Consider the following 20,028-nt stretch of genomic DNA (forward strand, 5'->3'; position numbering starts at 1 on the left):
TGGCAGCTTTCTTAAGCCTGGGTCCGTGATGTTTGATGTTTGGTTTGAGGTTCTAGCTTCTCTCAGGTGGTCCAGAGAATGAAAACTCATTGTAATATTAACCAGGCAAATCATAATTTAGCCAGAGTAACGGTGGGGAGGAACATGGGTGGATGTGGGTGTGAATATAATTAATAGTGTAATAGCAAAGAGTCTTGGAATCCCAGGACGAGAAAGGACCCCAGGAGATCATGTTCTATGACTGCCTGTCACTCAACAGGATTGGACCAACTACCTGAGAAACTGACTTGTGCTTAAACACTGCCCTGTCTGCTCCCTAGCAATGAAGGACAGAGATTTCACAGTTTGGACCCCCATTTCAGCTCCATAGGCCTAACCTCCTTTATTGAGCTGAAGCTCAAGTTTGGATGCTATTATGTTCAGTTGTTAACGGAGATGAAAAGGGCCCTCTGACACATGGGCTTTAATACAGTCAACACAATCAACCAAGTGCTATTATTTCATTAAGAGAAAAAGGCAAAGATCTGTGGTGCTGATAAGGATATTTAATGAGATGATGTAGGAGTAAGTTAGCACTACCTACATATTGACTAGAAAAACGCACCTGGCATCTTCATTGACCATCTGTTCCTTACCTTGCTCATCTCCCTGTAGAAGACGTCCCTGAGGTTGGAAATGTTTTGGAAGATGGTCACATAACAGCCAATACGACTATCAGGAGGCAAAACAACACACAATACAGGTTAGGGTTGGTAAAGGAAGTCTTTGCTTGAAATACAAAGTAGCAGCTTAAGCCAAAGCCAGCTATCACCAACACTCTTCGGAGAAAAGCACCCCACATCCTAAGACTCAGGATGGTGTGGGATGTGGACTGCTTAGAGCCCGGCCAGGCGCACACTTGACCCTCAGGAGTAGGAAGGCCAAAGAGACACTACCAGTCCAGGCTGACACCCAAGTGTAACAAATCTCTAGTTGTGTGATGTTGTCTGATTCAGGCTCTTTAGGTATTGAAGGAGACACAAAAGTGTTTTGAAGAATTTTTAAAGTGCTATATAAATACAAGGACATATAATTATAATTATGATCATAAGCAATTATTCTTTTCGTTATGCAATATTGCACTTCTATGAAGCTGTATGTACATCAATGGAATTCTATTGGAAATGAATTGGGGAAGTTTACATGTAAAGACCCTATAAAATTTCAATTCTATTTAAATTAGGAGTGGCATAATTAATGTTTTAGAATACGGGTAGTCATTAAAAAGGCTCCATCATATGGAGACTAATATTAAGTGATAATGTGGAATACTGACTACAACTGCATTGAAGCATTTTTTGTACAGTGAAAAGAACATAGGACACAAATAGGATTTCTGCTCAGATTCTTCTTTCAATGTCGAAAATTTACATCTAAACACTTTTACCTACTGTGAAGCAAAGACATCTTCATTAATGGAAATAATCATCCCATGGTTTATTTATGTAAATCTGTGTAAATCTGGATGGTCACACATCAAGCTCGTTTAAAACAACACGCCCTCGTGCATGAAACCAGATACTCTTAGTCTGCATGATGACAGCACTTTACTTGCCAAGATCTGCCTTGAACCAAGAAGTGCCTTGTCTTTACACCCGGAAAAGCTGGCAGGGCAAGGATGGTTATCTCTGTATTGCAGATGAAGAAACCAAGGTCTAGCGAGATAAGGTAGCTTGCCTAGTATCACATAGCAAGTTAGTAGCAGGGCGGAGGCTACATCCCGCTCTTGGACTAGGGCTCTTTCTTCATGAGGTGACTTGAGTCCAGCACTTTCCTGAATCTCAGTCCTTACCTGTTATAAAGAACAGGCAACTCCTCTAGCAGTTCCTGGTTCAGCTCTTCAAACACAGCCTGGGCTTTGTTGAACTCTTCCTCTGCCTAGGTGGCAAAAGAGACAGGACAATTCCCCTCAATCTTGAATCCCAGGCTAGAAGCTGCTTCTTTTATCCTCTGCATTGTTTCCGGGACTAGGCTGACTTGGAACCATGCTTCTTCCCCAGACCCATGCCCTTCCCAGCCTCAAGTCTCTGGCTATCCTTAAAGTATCAGTGTCAAAGGAAAGAGAATTTCCTTGAGGATATTGGATGTTGAATTGATCGTTTCCTAAGCCCAGCGTGGCCCCGCCACCTGCCACCGTCATGGGGAGAGAGGGCAGGAAGGTTTTACTAGGCTTGTTTTTTTTTACCTTGGCAGTTTTGGCCTCATCTTTCTTCTTGGCATTCTGTACCGCCTCCAGGTGGTGTCGGGCACTGTCATAATCCACGAGTTTCCGACCCCGCTTGGAGATTCTTTCCTAACCCAGAGTCAGGAGAGAAGGCCTTGATGCTCTTCCGCGGTCAGGATGGAGGTAACAGGGGACCAAACAGAGAGGCAACAGTCCTAGGTCCTATTATCACATTTCACGTTCTAAGAGGGTTTTATGCCCAACGGATCTCCCTCCCTATCTGGAAAGAGTGGGGAATTCTCAGGAGGAGATAGAGTAAGGGCAATCCTACAGAGCACATGGCAGCCTGAATTAGATATTAATATTTCCTATGAACCCACTATGCACTGGTTCAGCCTCCAGGAAAATGGTCTTGAGAATCCTACGAAATTGAAAGGCAGGAGTTTGGGGTCTTACTCCCAGCGTTGCCATTTATTAGCCTTGTGACCCAGGTCGAGGCCCATCTGTTTTGGAGCCTCAGTAGCCTTATCTGCCCGAGAGCGTTATTTTAAAGATCAAATGCTAAATATAAGTAATTTGAAAACTGTAAAGCACACTGAGCACTGAAAAAATATGAGCACTGAAAGAAAACTGACTCAATCCAAACTACAAATTATGCCAGGGAGACGTAAACGATGTTATTGACCTCTGAGTCATTCTCTCAATCACAGAATTTGAAAGGATCTTAGCGATTATCTGGTCTAACTTCCTATGCAATATATGAAGCTTCTCTACAATAACCAAGATAAGAAGTCATTTGACTTCTGTTTGAAAAGAGAATAGAAACTCACCTTCTCATAGTATATTTGATCTCATTTCATTTTTGGAAAGCTTTAACTATTAGAGATTTAAGGCTCCCTTGCATTTCTTCCTGTTAATCTAAAATCAGTGCCTGATAGACTAGGTGTTTAATAAATATAAGTTAAGAATGAGATAAGATAAGGAGAATAAATGAATTCTCATTCTGCTTCCTAGAACAGTTTAGAACAGGCTCAATTCCTCTTTCACCTAACAGGCTTTCAAGTTTTTGAAGGTAACTCTTATGACTCCTCTAAATTCCTGCTTCTCCACAAAAACCACCTTCCAGTCCCATCAGCTGTTTCTCACAACTAAAAGGGATGCTCTGACCTGGATCTAACTTAAAACCAGCCCAAATAGTTCACTGAAATCTAAGTCTAAACGTAACCTTCACACTGCCTCTAACCGTCTACTCGAACCTCTTCTCTAGCCCTCCACTTTAATCCTTTTTCTACCCGACTTCAATCCTAACCATAAGCTCTACCTCAACTTACCATGTTTAACTCAACATGGTCTTTAACTTATGTGAGCTACTCATAACCCCGCCTTGATTCTGTAAATCGAGTACCTTAATCTCGCCAAACTGGGCGACATAGTTTTCCATGGTCCTCAAAGCTTGGTCAGCTAGTTTCTCTTCATAGTCTTCCCAAAGGAGATCATTATTCTGTGGGACAGAGGCAGAGCGGAGTGGTGAGGGCTCCACTTCTCAACACCTGCATACCAGGGAAATACTCAGATTCTTCCTAAACAGATGTCCCTTTTGGAGCCCTGTATACAGAATATCATGTTGGATTCTGGCAAAGAGTCAGATGAAGAAACAGCCCTTGCCCAAGGAACTGCCTGTAAGAGACTGAACATACATTCAGGGGTTAAGAACAGGAACAGACGGTCAGAGTCTTGGACTCTCGTGCTTGAAGGGTAGGGAAGTTTGGGAGTAAATAATTACATGAAAACAACCAATTAGGTTTCCTGTAGGTAAAACTTCCATAAGGTTTTAAAGAGGGGAAGAGGGTCTAAAACAGAGGAGCCCACCGATTAGGGCAAACTTGTTTTCACCTTCATAGTTGCAGTTTTTCTCTTCCACCCATGACGGAGGCTATACAAATGAGCAATGTGAGTTGGTTCCCTTGTTTTCCTATTTGCTTGGATGAAGAAACTAAGATGAGGCTGAAATGAGGGTAGGAGTGAGGTGTGAGGGGTTGCAAAGCCCAGGACACTTACCCCTACAATGGCCTTTAGATCCTCATGCCCGTCCCACTCGCTGCTGTAGATCTCCTGCAGGGTTTCTGACACTTTCTTTGAACTTTCATGCATCACTGGAAAGAGAGAACTCAGTTTTACCATTAAGGTTCTTAAAAAGTACTTTGGTATAAATATGGGTGACAGGCACATCAGTGGATCCAATTGAGAGGGACAAACTCAGAAGGTTTGGGTTATCACTGAGGGAAGCTGGTTGGGGCTGGGATAGGAAAAGTTACTCTTCCTAGGCCCGCAAAGTTCCAGGAGTGAGGGGCAGGCAAGTGATAAAAAGCCTAAGTATGGCTGTTTCTTTTTCCATCCCCCAGACCTCTTAACTAGCTGCATAAGCGCCTTCTGGATTCTTCTGTGTTAGAATACCCACCTTTGACTGCACTAAGGAAGTTCTTCAGGTCCTTGTATAGCTTGAGGCCTTCTGTCTGAAAGGGAGAAATGCCTTTGGTGACTAAAGAGAGAATTTGGAAAGATGTTCCAGACGTCCAAGTATAAAAGTAGCTTAAAAGCAGAATTTCTTCAAACATTTGCAAATGTTGCAATTAGCCTTTACTCTCCTTACCAAGAAGTTGCCTCTTTTGGGGCAATTTTTAAGTTGGGAGATTGCTCCCATTGCCCTGGCATGTCTCCTTTCCTCTGCTTGTTCCCTCTTCCAGTGAATAAGAGCCTATACCCAAGTTCCTCTGTTGAAATTTAAGTGTCCTACGTGACCCTCTGGCTTAAGCCATCCTCTCTGGGTAAACTGTTACCATCTTCTGCAGACACCAGACTCTCTTCCTTCTCTGCACCATCACAGGTCATTTCTCTCTTCTCCAGTGTTCTCTGCGTCGCCCCGCTTTACCCTTCCCTTCCATCAGTCGCCTGCTTTACGCTTCTCTTCCAAGGAGCCTCATCACGGACTCTCCTGTTCCAACTGCAACATCCTCATGTATAGTTCTATCTACCCACCTGATTCTACCTATGCTCCTGTCTCTGAATTCATGTTTTTTTATGCTAGGACTCCCAAGCACAGATTGGGAGTCCTGCTAAAGAAGAAGAGAGGAGAGTAAAAAAGAGTAAGGAGAGTACGGGTATTTAGATTTGGAAGTTCAAATCTCAACTCTACAGATGAACCACTTTTGTTATACCGTATTTTGCCGCGTGTAATGAGCTCCTGTGAATAACATGCACCCACGTTTTTGGCCCAAACTTTCAGGGAAAAAATCTTTTGTTTTAATTTTTTAATTCAAAATTTTATTTGTTTACATTTAGGTACTTGTTTTTTGTATTATAAAGGAATTTTAGCATCAATTTTTTAACATATTATGGTACAGGAAATTTTATGTAACAAATAATTACAAAACACAAGAACAGATACAAGGTATAAAAAATTTTATGTACTGGTAACAAATTTACAATTTTACCCATCCTAGAAGGCCAAGAACTCTTCATCGTTGCAAGTTCGTTGTATGTTCCACAAAACTGATTACCATATTCCAGGGTATTATTTTGCATACGGATTTCTAGAATTACACTTTTAACTCATAAGCATAATTAAAGAATTAAAAACATTTACATAGATAAGGAGTTAATACTACCCATATATAATGCACATCCTTACTTTTCCCTCACAAATTTGGGCCAAAAAATGTGCATTATACACAGCAAAACACGGGACCTCTGAGTTAGCCTCTGCTTCTTGAATGCCTCCAGCAACCAGAAACTCATGACCTCTTGCTGAGACTGCACTTCATGTGTAAATAGCTCTGACTCTTAGAACTTCTGCACACTAGTCTTAGACTGGCCGTCTGCTTTCAGAGTAGATCTCATTTCTTTTGCACATGTGTTTGAATACTTCTTTCACATGTCCTGTACCAAGTTTTCTCTTTCACAGGCTTCCTCAGGGTGCTGTTTAAAGCCCCTTCCCATTCTGGTCTCTTCCCTCTGTGTGGACCCCAGCTTTTAGGAGTTGGGTGAGAAGGAAGTTTGAGGCCAGACCACTGCCATTTGGGAGCCTGATTTCAGGAGTGTGGGACTGGCGTGAAAGTGCAGCCCACTTCCAGGGTATTCCACAGGGCCAGGCCTATGGTCGGGATAGTGACGCTCACACCAGTTCAGGTGATGGAGGATTTGAGCTAAGATGCATTAGGAAGTACACTATACAATACTTGTGAACTTGTTCCCTTGTTTTATTTGCTTGTGTTCATTACTATAGCGGCTATCGAGCATACCAAAAGTATTAAAAAATTTATAGCAGAAAAACTGAAAATCCAGTAAATTCTACCTGAAAACTTTTTTGTTATCTGTGGAAATCTTTAAGGGAAAGATCATTATTGTTTAATTTTAGCAGCAAAAAATCTAGGTCTACTCAGTCAAGTAAAGAAAACTGGACTAATTTCATTTATCTTCTTGCCTCTAGAACGCACCTCTAAACCAGTCCAAACTCTTGACCAGACTTCAGGTTAAAAGTTCTTCTCAAGGGACTGAATGCCAGGGCTCGAGGGAATCTAATGTCAGAGAGGGGAAAGAACTGGGCGTGTATAGTGTGTCATAGAAAATGAGGATCAAGAGAGCATCAGAGAAATCACCAAGGAAGGGTCAGATGCTACAGAGAGCTTAGAATGCAGGAAGAACCGGTAAAAGTCACTGGATTTGGTAACTGGAGGTCACTGGTGACTGTGAGAAAGTGCATGATGGAGAAAAATTAAGTCAATTTTAAAAAATTCAGAAATACCCAGCATTACCAAGAAGGATGTTTCACTTCCTCTGTGCTTTTTCATTCCCAGCAAAAAACTTTAAATATTCTAAGATGTTAAATGTACATAATATGTTATAAATATGGCTATAGTAGGTAGGTATAAGTTTGAGAGTTTTGAAAACGTGATAACCAAGGTTTTAAAGAGCTTTAGGGATTATAAAAATTAATAAGGCTTTCAGTTTCTTTTTTGAAAGAAAACAACATGGACTCAACTTGTTTTTTTAGAGGAGCAAAGATTTTTATTAAAGCGAAAGTATAGCTCTCTTACAAGAGGGTGTACCCAAATGGGATGCCCCTCCGGACTCAACTTTTTACTTCACCGTGAAGATTTGGTCTCAAAAATACCTATTTGAGGAACGAAAGCTATTACATTATCTTGCATAATTTCTACAAATAAAATTCTTAATTTTTTACCCCATTGGATATTATGTGGCCGGAAAAATCAGATCAATAATCAAGGCAACCATGTATGATCGTACAGGCTGTACGTACCCTGTTCCAAACTAGGGGGTACGATTTATACCATAGTCCATAAAATGTGAATGCCTTCTGCTCTCCGCTGCACCTCACAAAAGCCCAAATCCATTTCTGTGTTTTAGAATCTGGCCTCCTGGTCAAAGTTCTTCCTTTATGCTCTTGCTCTTTCCTTTGAGGAGATAAAGTGTGTGTGTGTGCGCGCGTGCGCGTGCGCGTGCGGTGGTAGTGGGGGTGGGATGGCACTGTGTGTCATTTTATTTCTCTGACCTGTGTGTCCTCCCTGAAACGTCTGCAGGCTGAATAATCCCAGCACATTTCTTCTTTTGTGACAGATGTGACTCTCACACTCTGAGGTTCCCACTTGTCTGGGAGTTAAAAATTTGTCTCTACCACCAATTAGCAAGTTAGTCCACTTCTCTGGCTTTCGTTTCCTCATCTATAAACGCTGGGTAAGGCCATTTCTAGCTCTCAATCTTTTTAGCGTTGCTGCTCTGACTCCTTGTGAAACTCTTGGCAGCACTATAAAGAGTGTGACTTAGTGCTTCCCATCCCTTATACAAACAGTCCCAGCCCTCAGTTAATGAGCCACGCACTCGAGAAGCTTTTCCTAAGCACTCAGGTGGGCAGACACTATGTCCCAAGACCTGGGGTACTGAGGATGGAGAAGAAGATCCCTCTCTTGGGATTCCCTACTTGCTGGAGAAACATGGACTCAGAGAAACCCAAACATTCAGCAAAACAAATAAGTAGCTTCACTAACCCAGAACAAGTGCTGAAAGTGTTTGACTTAAAGGAGGTCCAGAAGGGAAAGACGAAGCTAGATTGTTAGGTTTAATTTTAAGAGCAATGAATTGGAAACAGCTGTCACTATGAGAAACAAAAGATTAAAATACTAGTTGAGGAAAAGAATTCTTCCTATATGTTCTAGAGAGAGTGGAAGGAGGAAGCAAGCAGAGCCCTCAAAGAAAAATTACCTATGGAAATTTGATAAGGAACCTATGCAAGTGGCAAGGCCTGGAAATCAGGCTGGGAAGTTCGGGAGTGATATTTGTTAATAAAAAGTTTACCTACAAGCTGATTGTGGGTGAGGGATAGGGCACATGACCAACTGGGGAAAAAAAGCACAGGGTTTAAGTTTGAATCCTAGCTCTGCAACTTTTATGCTATGTTACCTTGATGAGATCACTTCTCTCTCAGTCAGATCTTATTTCTCCTCAAAGGAGTTAGACGAGATCAGTTGTTGCCAAATGCTGTTCTCAGACTAGCTGCTACATCATAATTACCTAGAAAGCTTACTGTAAAACACAGATTCCCTAGTTAATGATCACCTATGGCTGTTACTACCACACACAAAAGAAGACAACCAGACATTATGTGCCTCCAGATAGAAGAATAGAACACCTATAATAATAAGTATTCTTGCCACCAAAAGAAACAAAAACAAAAATCTGAATCTCATCAACAATTAATTTTCAGAAAATATAAGAGACAGAGGAACATGTTCAACAATACCACAGAGATTCCAACAGCAAAGTTTAGGCTGCAGTGAACCGCAGGAACACAATCTAGTATTATTCACAAACAAACTGCAAAAGGGAGGCGTTAGAAGCCTAGAGATTAGTTAGTTCTAAGAGATTTAAACATGTCAAGAAGCCGCTGATGTAAACAAACTGAAAAAAAAATGACACAATTAGAGGAGTGTGAACACTGGATATTTTATGCTATTGAGAAATTATCGTTAATATTTTTAGATATAACTAAAACTTATGTTTTAGTGGGATATTTAACATGAAATATCTGAAAAGATATCTGTACTATATTGTTAAGTGAAAAAGGCAAGTTATAAAACCATATGAATGGAATAATCTCACTTCTGGAAACCTCACATTTATTTATAGTGGATGTATTTACAGATCATATACATACATAACAAAGTAATTGTAAGGTTATAAAACAGTGTTGGTAGCGTGGAGAGTGTGAAATCATAATTGAATTCATTTTTTTCTTGATGTACTTTCCGATTGGTTATGAGGAAATGTTTTACAGAAAAATATTTTTAGGTGTGATAATGGTTTTGTGGTAATATTTTAAGAGTCCTTATCTTCAGAGATTGATAGTGAAATTTTTATAGATAAAATGATGATATCTAGAATTTGCTTCATAATAATCGAGGTGGAGAGAAAGATGAAACAGGATTCAAAGCTGAGTGATGGGTACACATGGATTCACTAAGCAAGTTTTTCTATCTTTGTATATATACGAAATTTTCCATTAAAACACGCTTAAAAGTACAGATTCCCAGGCCCTCCTACCAAAGACCTTGCATTTAAAAATGTTTACAAATGATTCTCTATACAGTCAACTACTGAATTAGATGATAGCTAATACCTTTTAATATAATTCTAAGGAATTCTTTTCCATATAATTCAATTAACTGACTGATGTTAATTAGTAAGGACAGACACTCACTAATAAAGATTTTAGCTGGTCTTTGGCCCTGGTTCCTGGGAAGTAACCCCGAAATCCTCGGGATTTCTTGAGTGATAAAAGTGTCTTTGTTATTTATGTGGGTCCCTCAGACCATACCTAGGATGGTGACTGATCAGGCTGAAAAGATGAACCATGGAATTGGATGGTTAGGGCTCTGAGACAGGTCCTATCAGCCCAGCCTCCCCCCAGGGCGGGAGAGGACCTAGAGGTTAAGTTCAATGACGTGGCCAATGATTCCCTATATACTGAAATCACAATAAAAACTCTATATCACTGAAACTCGGGGGAGCATCCCTAGTTGGTAATACTAGATCGATGTGCTGGGAGGGGGACATGTCTTAAGGACACAGAAGCTTCACATCTGGGACCCTCCCAGACCTCACCTTATATGTCTTCATTTGGCTGGTCCTCATTTGTATCCTTTATAATAAAACTGTAATTGTACGTAGAGTACTTTCTTCAGTTCTTTCAGTCTTTCTAGTGAATTGTGGAAGCTGAGCAGCTAGTAGGAACCCCCAAATTTGTAGCCAGTTGGTCAGAAATGCAGGTGACCTGGGAACTTGGGAGCTTGTGGCTAGTGTCTAAAGTGAGGCAGTCTAGTGGGGGACTGTGCCCTTAATCTGTGAAATGTGACCTAACTTGTGAAACTTGACCTAACTCTGGGGAGTCAGTGTCAGAATTGCAACGTAATTGGATATTCAGTGAGTTAACAACGCCCTTCTATTATAAAGAGGGAATCACGATCTCCAAGACTGACATAAGAATTAAATGAGATGTGGATAAAGCACTGAGCAGAATGCCTGGTACATGGAGATGGAAAGTCAGATATCCCACAGAAAGTTAACGCTCTGTTATCCACTTCTTAATTAAATTTTTTTACATAAAATTACCCATAATATCCAGTGAAGACAGAAGAAACAGTGAGAATAGGAGGTTAGTTGGTGAGAATGGCGGTGATAAATGGAGGTATTATTTTAGAATAAAGGGCTTACTAGGGTAGATAGACAGAGAGGCCACAAGGGAAACATGGAGCTATGGAGGTGAGAAGAGCCCTAGAGTGGGAGAGAGGAACCCTGGGAAGTAAATAAGGTGGCAGGGACTCATTCTGATTTTGTTTAAGGACCTGGTGATGCCATTGGTGGTACCCTGGGGGAACCACTAAGAGAAACCAACATTTGTCTGCCCCCCAGAACCCAGGGTCAGCAGGAACAGGAAAGGTGGGTTTCTTTGGTTCCAGGGGAAGGGGAAGCATCAGGGCGTCCTGTGGCCCTTTCCCCTGGGGGAGGATGGGTTAGTAGGGATGCTTGCGGGTTTGAAAAACCTGCTGTTCCTCTGCCACTCAGCCCCCATGCCTTCTTTCTTCCCGAGCTTCCCTTCCCCACCCTCCAGATTACCTGCTGATGGTAGAAGTTATTGGCATTTTGTTCAAACCGTTCATCTTTGGTTTCCACAGTTTTCCCCAACTTCTGTAGTACCTGAGGATAGAAGTTGGAAATGTCCATAAGGTTATATAGTTAAGTCTCTCTTATCTGTTGGCCTCATATGACCCTGGCTTCTCTCAAAGTCTCAGATGTAATGAAAGGGCTGCCATATTCATATCAGCCCAATAGGATTAGAAATATAGCACACCGCTGGATAAACAATCATGTTTTGTGGTTCTTCTCAAATGGGGATACTCCTGGGGTATGCAGCAGTGTACCAGGGGGTATATATGAAGCCTGGAATGACACTGTTCTTTACAGTGGGTTTTTTGGGGGGCGGATATGGAGAGAGCATTATATTTAAAAAGGATTAATAAGAAGAATGTAAAACGTACATGGCTTTTAAAGATAAAACATGAGTCTTGAAGACATTTTTCACTTGGGAAGCCCTTTTCCAGCCATAGCCGCAGATTCTTCTAGATAGGTGAGGTGAGAGAGGTGGGCAGGAGACTCTTCCCTTATGAGGGACCTTGTAGAAAACTTTGAGAAGCCGTGATAAAATGCATGTGAAACTCAGTTAGAAATGAATGTCATCCATGTCTATCTCCTCTGCCCTGGGAACCTGAGAGCCAACCATCATCCTCGTCTCAGTGATAATGCAAAGGACATGGAAATGAAGAAGATACAGTACCTGTTCTCACAGGGGACAGACACTCACTTATAAACAAATAAGAAAGTCCTGACTCTTCTACCTGTAACCCATTTTGGAAGGAGGCACCCCCAGGCCCAAGTTGGGATCTCAGGAGTTTCCTGTCCTCAGTTACTTCTCTCTCACCTCCTTCACTGAATCCCTCACCGTGTCCATGTCTGGGAATCCCATGCTTTCCAGTCTCATTTGCCACAGCTTCAGTCCAGCCCTGACTGTTTCTCACGGGCCTGCTACAATAGGCTTATCATGCTGCTGCTTAAAACCTTCTAATGGTTCTCCATTTATCTGCTTCACACATTTTTATTAAACACTCGTTATATATCTATAAGTTATAGATAAGCTCTCCCGTGCATACAGGTCTCAATGATCTAGCTCATCACTTAGCCTCAGGTCTCACTGTTCTCCTTCCTGCAGGTCTCCGTCCCTAACTCTTTATTCATTTCCTGAACAAGCCAGACTTTTCGCGTGTTGTGGATGCTATTCCCTCCTTCTGAAATGCTCTTCCCCACCTTGTCTGTCAGGCTACGCTCTAATACAATGCAATTCATATTCTATATCTGTTCTGACAATTATATCTACTTCATCTTATTAATCAAGTTAATCGCTCCCTCCTAAGCACTTACACCTTCTGTCCCTGTATGCACTTCTGTTACTGTTTTATTATTTGTATTTATCCAGCTATGTATCCTTCTAAACTGTGAGCTCCTTGAGGATAGGACGCTTGACTTACTCATCTAGATTTCTCAGTATCCAGCTTAATACTTATAACAGGAAGGAGAGTGAGACGGATACAAGAGAGGACCAATGGGCTGGGCCTTGAATTAAGATTTTGCTAGATTGGAATAGAGGATAAAGGGCGAGAGTGGAAAGAGGGTTCCAGGCAAAGACGACAGCAGCAAAGTCACAGGATTGTGCAAATTTATAGCAGCTTCATGGGATGGTTCAGCATGGCTGGTTTAGGGTGTCATGGGGAACGTGAGTAAGGAAGCTAGAAAGTCTCATTGTGGGGGGCTTTGAATCACATGCACGACTGCCCAGGTCTTGGGAGTGAGAAAGGCTCTATGTAGAGATTCTGACTCAAGTGTGTCCATTCTTAATCCTGGGGTTAGTACCTCTCACTCCTGGAGCTCTCTCTATCGTGGTTCAGATCAAGCGCTCTGGAGACAGACAGATACGTATATGCCCTCATCTAGGCCTTTGCTCTTATTGGCTATGAGCCTTTGGGCCAATCATTTAAACTCTTGAGCCTCAGTTTACAGAACTCCCTTTCCCTCCGTTAAAATAATAGTATCTCCTGGAGTTGTTGGTAGAATTAAACGATATACATGTAAATTGTTTTCCCAGTGCTGCCCTAAGGTGAGTGAGTCCTCAATATAAATCCACTATCACTATATCTAGTTCTACTCCCTTCCCTATAAATATCTGTATTTCCTTTTCAGTTGAACCATCCGTGTTTGTCTGTGTCTCTACCTTACTTAACACCCAGCTCTGAGTGTGCAGTCTGCCATCTTCCCGGGCTCCACCCTCTCCCCCCAACAAAACACTCTGTCCTCTACCAGAAAGTTGCAAAACCACCTTTAGTGGTTACCACAGCTCTCATTTCCTTCCTGCTACTACTCCTCCCTTCCTTTGCTCGGCCATGGTTCTTTTTAGGAGGAGGGTGTTGAAAGGATAAAGGGGTCAACTGAATCTAGAGTCCATGTGGCACTCCCCAAAGCAGACCTATATCCCCAATCCCCAAAAGGCTCAAGGCAAAAAGTCTTGGAAGATGTGGGAGGGTGTGTGCCGAGGGAACACTCCCACCTTCAATTCTGAAACTGAAAAAGATGCGTATTAGCACCTTGGAAACATAATCCAGTGTCCTAGGCCCCACGTCTTTTGTTGCCCTAAGCAACAGGGCCAGGTGTCATGGCATTTATACTATGCTGCAGACGTTTGTCCTCAACTAGAGTTCCTTGAGGGAAGAGGATGTACAGAGGCTCCACAGACGTTTGTTGAACTAATAAATTCTACCTTTGGATCACTTTCTAATGAAAGCCCACATAATACTAATCCCTAAAGTCCTGCACTGAGAATTTTGCTCCAAGTTGCTTGGTTTAGCAGCTGAGAAGTTAGAATATAGATACTTAGAGAGAAAGACAGGGACAAGAGAAAGTAAACGTGGCAAAATGTAAACTCTTGGTGAAAGAGGTGAGGAATATTCCAGTGTTCATTGATTTAACTTTTGTGTAGACGGGGGTAGGAGGGTATAGCTTTAAAAACAACCATCACTGCAGACATGTTTGGTGGCTATAGTTCCTCACCAGGACCCTTCCCAATAATCATTTATTATATCTTAGTGACTTTTCTCTGTTGGGATAATTTGAATAGGGCTTGGATATTAGATATTACGGAATTTTGCTAAAAACTTTTTCTTAGGTGCAGTAACGATATTGTAGTTATGTAAGAAATCCTTCTTCTCAGGATATGTGCTGAAATCGGTTCTCCTTAATGTGGCCCTAATATCCTTTCCATCCTTTTCTCCCACCACTCCCTGTGCTCCAGCTCAGCGGGCCTTTCTCACTATTCTGCCTAAAAGGGTTTCCAGACCATCCCTTGCATGCTATGCTGGCATTCCTCTTCTGGAATGCTCTCTCACCACTTGCCTGAAGAACTACTAATTAGCCATAATTCCTATCTCAAATTCAGGCTCCAACTACAAACCCGCCCTCAATTCTTCTTAATCTTTCTGTCTTCTGAATTCCCACAGACATGCGGATGTCTCAGGTCACTAACTTTACTTTTTTTTTTTTTTTTAAACTAGATTGTAAGCTTCTGCCAGGCAAGAATGCCTCTTACGCGTTTCTAAATTCCCTCCTGGGTGCAGCCCTGTATCCTAGACAAAGCAGTTTTTCTCGAAATACTGTTGATCGGCCATGTGGGATACAAGTTGAGTAAAAGTCAACAGAAGAAAAGGCCAACAAAGGGGAGGTAAACAATACCCTTTGGGCTAGATCTGAGAGTTGTGTCACAGAGCAATCACAAAGAGTTGGTGAAAGCATTAGTTTGAAATGTGAAGATGTATCATATTGTCAAAACACAATAAAGCCAGTTTGAATTCAATCTCATGTTGAGTCTGGGTAGAACTGGAAAATAAAACAAGAATGTTTCATCTCCATTGTGTCTGTGACCGGACCTTCACTCCTAGCTTTTCAGAGGAGGCCTGAGCAGAAGGTGTTCCTACTCCTAGCCTTGCTCCTGAGAGAAGAACAGCAGGAAGTGGGCAGGCCAGCAGGAAGTGGGGAGGCACAGATGTCAGAGCGGGTTACCAGGAACCCTGGTACGAGAGCAGCCTGAGGTTGGCGTCCAAAGGCAATACACCTGGGTTCCAGCGATAGTTCTCACACGTGCCAATCTCTTTTGAGACTGGTTTCCTCATTTCTAAAATTGGGATACTAATAACATGCTGAAGGGTTGAAAAGATGAAGTGAGATCATATCATGAGAATATTGGCTCTATAAAGGGAAAGATCATGTCTTCCTTATATTCCTGTGCCTCGGCCATCGCCGGCACTTGATAGTTGATACGTTTGACTTTTTGACGATAGTTATTACATATTACTCAGAAGATTACAGCTAATTGCTTATAGAAAAATTGTGAAGTGTCCCAGGGAGTCCTTTTGTTTCTTCTTCTTCTTTTTTTTTTTTTTGGAGTCCTTTCTTTTGACTGTAATTTTGCCGTTTTAATCTTGCCTTCAATAACTTCCCATTCAACAATATAAAAATAACTTCCCAAGATTCAAAGACTCTGGCAGGCTGAGCTGAGCTCCTCGCCATATCCCAGACCATTCTCAGTCTATCCAAGCAGCATTCTCGATCTCTAGGGTGTCAGCTGAACTACTTCAAGTTCAATGTCTGCCTGCCCTTGTGTCTAAGTCTGGGTTCAGAGTATCTTCTTGTTTTCTGTAACAACTTGGGAATTCCCCAGGGCAGATGTGAGTTTGCTTCTCTCTGCCTTCTCAGGGTTCAGACCAGGAAAAACAGGGTGTACCTGGGAGGCTGGTTTTCCCTTTGGGAAGTGTTTGAGGTTCAAGGAGCCATCTCCCCTTCTCACTTTGGTGTCCTTACCACGTTGAGTTTCCAAATCACTGAATTTCTGTCATTTTATAGATGCAGAATCTGAAGCCCAGAGTAGGTACATTATTTATCTAAGGCTTAGGAGTCCATGCTTAGAAAAGGAGAAAAATCCCAAAGCAAGGGCATAATGTTGATGATAGGCTGGATGGGGACAGAAGGTGAGAGTGAAGTGCAATCAATTGATGTTGTTTTAAAAATAACTATTATCCCTAAGTTTTTTTGTCTTTGGGATTTTCCTTTTGTTTTTCCAACCCATAGGATAGCTAGCCTTCCCCTCTTCTCTAGTACTTCCTCTTCTCTAGTTTCTCCACACTGCTTCTAACTGGACTTTCCCATAGACTCTGACATCTAGCTATCAAATCAGTTAACAGGACAGCCTTTGGAGAGGCTGAAGCCGTGACCACGGTGAAGTTAAAGTGAGGTGAAGTAACAAAGTCTAGCCACACAAAATCTTTCCATTTTCCTCAGTTCTTTCACATGACCCGGCTTCCTTTTTTCCCCAATCCCATTGTGAGCCTCTTAAAGATAGCGGCTATATCTACATTCCATCAATTCTCTGTTGATTGCTGATAATCCCACTTGGGAGAGCTGATTACCTTTCATCTTTCCAGGACCCAAGCCAGTGCTGTGCTTTTAGAAAATGACACAAATATTTCAGCTCTTAAGCATGTGGTATTTATCCAAATGCTTCTAAGACCAACTCTTAGAAAACCACCATTCTATGTCAGGTCCTTCTTATCTCTCCCTTCTCTTTTTCTTCTGGCTTATTCATCTTCCCATACCATCTTATCTACCAGAGTGTTGACAGGTGGCCAGAAGAGGTTCAGGTTAGAAGCAAAAACATGTATACTCTGTATAGGCAGAAACAAGAATGACATTAAAATGTGTAGAGAAGTGTCCACACAATCTACATAGGTAGGCAAGTTATAGATAGAAAGCCTCTGTAAATGCTAGTAGATCTAAGGAAGGACACAGACAAGAGATGCTCCTTCATCGCCCTGGGGCAGTGCTCTCCAACGCCAAAGGGACTGTACAGGAAGCAGATAAAGGTTACTACTTACATCAGCTTAAACAACACCCACAGGCCAGGCAGGGTTAGGTACAGAATCATGCAGAACGACTCTGGTCCAAGCCCACCGGTGGCCTTTACCAGCAGCAGGGCCGGTCATTGCTGTCTTACCCCTTTGGGAAAAGACCCTCTTTGAACCCTCAATTTCATCATCTGTAAAATGCCATCCTTGCTGGATTGCTAGCATAAAAACTGTTACATAGCAGTTGCCAACGTCGGTTCCTTTCCTTCACTCTTTCTGGGTCAGCCCAAGCGTTGAGGCTCCTGAGAGAGACTGCTGTCTCCCCAGCTTCCCCCATCCTTGTCCAAGATCGGGCCATGTTCTCCGTCTCTGTCAAGTCTGCCTGTTTTCATGGACGCCCTCTGCCCACCTCCCATTTCCCCGGGGAAGCGGGAGACCCTTCTCTTCAGTCCAGGCTTCCTGGGCCCCCTGAGCACCCTGCACGCCCCTCGCCATGCCTCGGGCCTCCGCTCGTTGCTAGCAACGGTGACCGGCAGGTAGCGAGGCCGGTGCCTACCTTCTCCTGGGCTCTGCTGAACTTCTTCTGCACCTGCTTGGCAAAGAGGCCGGCAGCGCCGCCCGCCTTGCCCTCAGCCATCCTGTCGGCTCCCCGGGGATGGCCTGCCCTGGCCCCGAGCTCTGCGGTTTTCTGGAGGCCCCTGAGGAGGAAGTGCGGCCTCCCGGCATGCCTCGCATCCGGCCTGGTGGGCGGGCCTCCTACTTCCCCTGCCCGCTGCTGGCCCTGCGAGGCCCGCCGAGCCACCCCTGTGGCCGCCCCAAGACCACTCTGAGACCACCCTGAAACCCAGTGCAGCGAGCCTGGGCCCGTAGAGCGGCCACCCTGAGACCTGCTGCGAGGTCCTCTAGGAGGCCCCCGGGAGCCCAGCCAGCAGTGGCCCCTGAGGGCCTCCCCCTGCCCATCACGGTCCTGCTCGGGGGTGCGGCCCAGTGCAGCCAAGTGGAGACTTTTGGAGATTAGGGTAGGGCTGGGCCCTACCTAAACACTGCCTTCAGGCAGTGCTCATTCAAGAGCAACTTCAAAGTTCTCCAGCTCTAAGGTATAGGAGTACCAGCCCCATTGAACAGACTTTTCAAAGAGGGCCAAGATTCATTCGTTTTCAAAAGCCAATTAGTTATAATGATCGGTACTGGAAAATAACTGAAGCAATTGGGTAGAAAATATGATTTCCACTCAGTAAGAGTACTTAACTGTAAGGGAAAATGCATTTCACTTTTATGGGTATGGGTACTGGGTTGCCAAGTACTTACTTCAGGTTGCAATTTTTTTTTTTATTAGTTTCAGGTGCACAAAACCATGTACTAGTTAGACATTTATCATTTATATCCCTCACACTGTGTCAGCCCCCTTCCCCCATCCACTATCCCTCTGACATCACAAACAGCCATTACATTTCCACTGTCTCTATTCCTAATGCTGTACTCTGCTTCTTGTAACTATACATATATATATATATATATATATATATATATATATATATATAAACTTGTCGTTGACATTCATTATTGTTCAGCTCCAGCCTCAGGTGTACAGTGCAATGATCATGTACATTTATACAATGGAGTATTATGCAGCCATAAAGAAGAAAGAAATCTTACCATTTGCAACAACATGGATGGACCTAGAGAACATTATGTTCAGTGAAATAAGTCAGATAGAGAAAGACAAATACCATATGATCTCACTTATATGTGGAATCTAAAGAAAAGCATAAATGAATGAACTAATCAGAAACAGTTTCAGAGACATAGAGGAAAAACTGAGGGTTGCTAGATGGGAGGGGGGTGGGGATTAGAAAGCACAGTCAGTATATTGGGGAATGTAATCAATAATGTTGTAAAGATTTTGTAGGGTATCCGATGGACCCTTGTCTCGTTAGGGAGACCACCTCAGGGAAGATGTAGATGCCTGATCAGGTTGCAATTTTTAAAGATGGAAAGCCTCTATCAGAGAAGTTGGCTCTAAGCCTAGAACTGGTAGAGAGAATGCAGAAGTGGGACAGGACTCCAGACATGGATTTGAAAGGGAGGAACAACGGAGGTCTTAGAGGTAGAAACGGGAGTCCTCAGGAAAGGAAAGGAAACTGAGAAAACTGAGGAGGAAAGTATGGAGCCTGTGCTGGGGATGGGGAGCAGATTTTTCTAGCTGGATAAACTAGTACAATGTACTAGAAGGAGGCAGAATGTGAAGGTGACACAGATTGCAAAAGTTCGGGTGGGACAGCTGAGATTACAACTGTTGCTTCTCTAGGTAGAAGGTCTCCAAATGGAAGTTACTCCCTATTTGTTTGAGGAGATAGCAGGAAAATAGGACACTAGGTAGGGAGGAACCATTTACTCAAAGATTTTACAATGCAGGTAGAATTCCCTTAAGGAAGGGAGGAGGGTCAAAATATACTTCCTAAGGAGTGGAGAGGGAAGCTGGAGACTGTAGACAAAATTAAAGACCCCGATTTGCTATTGTTTTCCAGGTCATTCCCCCAAATAGACATACTGCACTCAGGGTCAACTGTGTGATACGCATTCCTGAGTGCTGGGAAGCCAAGCACAAATTTAAAAAATGTGATTCCTGTCCTCAGATAATGAATGTCTGGAGGTGGAGAAAGGTTGGTGATCAGATGATTATAATGTTATGTTATATATGTTATTAATTTATAGAGAAAGATACAACATTTTCAGGTCATAGGTCAATAGGGTTTA

The 20,028-nt window shown here is 42.7% G+C and overlaps 1 protein-coding gene across 2 annotated transcripts in view; it reads right to left on the bottom strand.

Moving 5' to 3' along the window:
• BIN2 (bridging integrator 2) overlaps positions 1–17,982 on the bottom strand; it is a 30,530-nt gene extending 12,548 nt beyond the window's left edge. For both annotated transcript variants that reach the window (XM_033118378.1, XM_033118377.1), the window contains exons 1-8: positions 17,828–17,982; positions 11,390–11,470; positions 4,662–4,716; positions 4,262–4,356; positions 3,609–3,704; positions 2,225–2,332; positions 1,832–1,917; positions 636–711 (exon numbers count right to left, since the gene is read on the bottom strand). In XM_033118378.1, coding sequence (XP_032974269.1) covers positions 636–711; positions 1,832–1,917; positions 2,225–2,332; positions 3,609–3,704; positions 4,262–4,356; positions 4,662–4,716; positions 11,390–11,470; positions 17,828–17,908 — 678 coding nt within the window. In that variant the 5' untranslated portion in view covers positions 17,909–17,982. The remainder of the gene's footprint in view (positions 1–635; positions 712–1,831; positions 1,918–2,224; positions 2,333–3,608; positions 3,705–4,261; positions 4,357–4,661; positions 4,717–11,389; positions 11,471–17,827) is intronic.
• Positions 17,983–20,028: the final 2,046 nt, after the last annotated feature.

This window comes from Rhinolophus ferrumequinum, chromosome 10 (assembly GCF_004115265.2).
Source record: "Rhinolophus ferrumequinum isolate MPI-CBG mRhiFer1 chromosome 10, mRhiFer1_v1.p, whole genome shotgun sequence".
Classification (NCBI taxonomy): Eukaryota; Metazoa; Chordata; class Mammalia; order Chiroptera; family Rhinolophidae; genus Rhinolophus; species Rhinolophus ferrumequinum.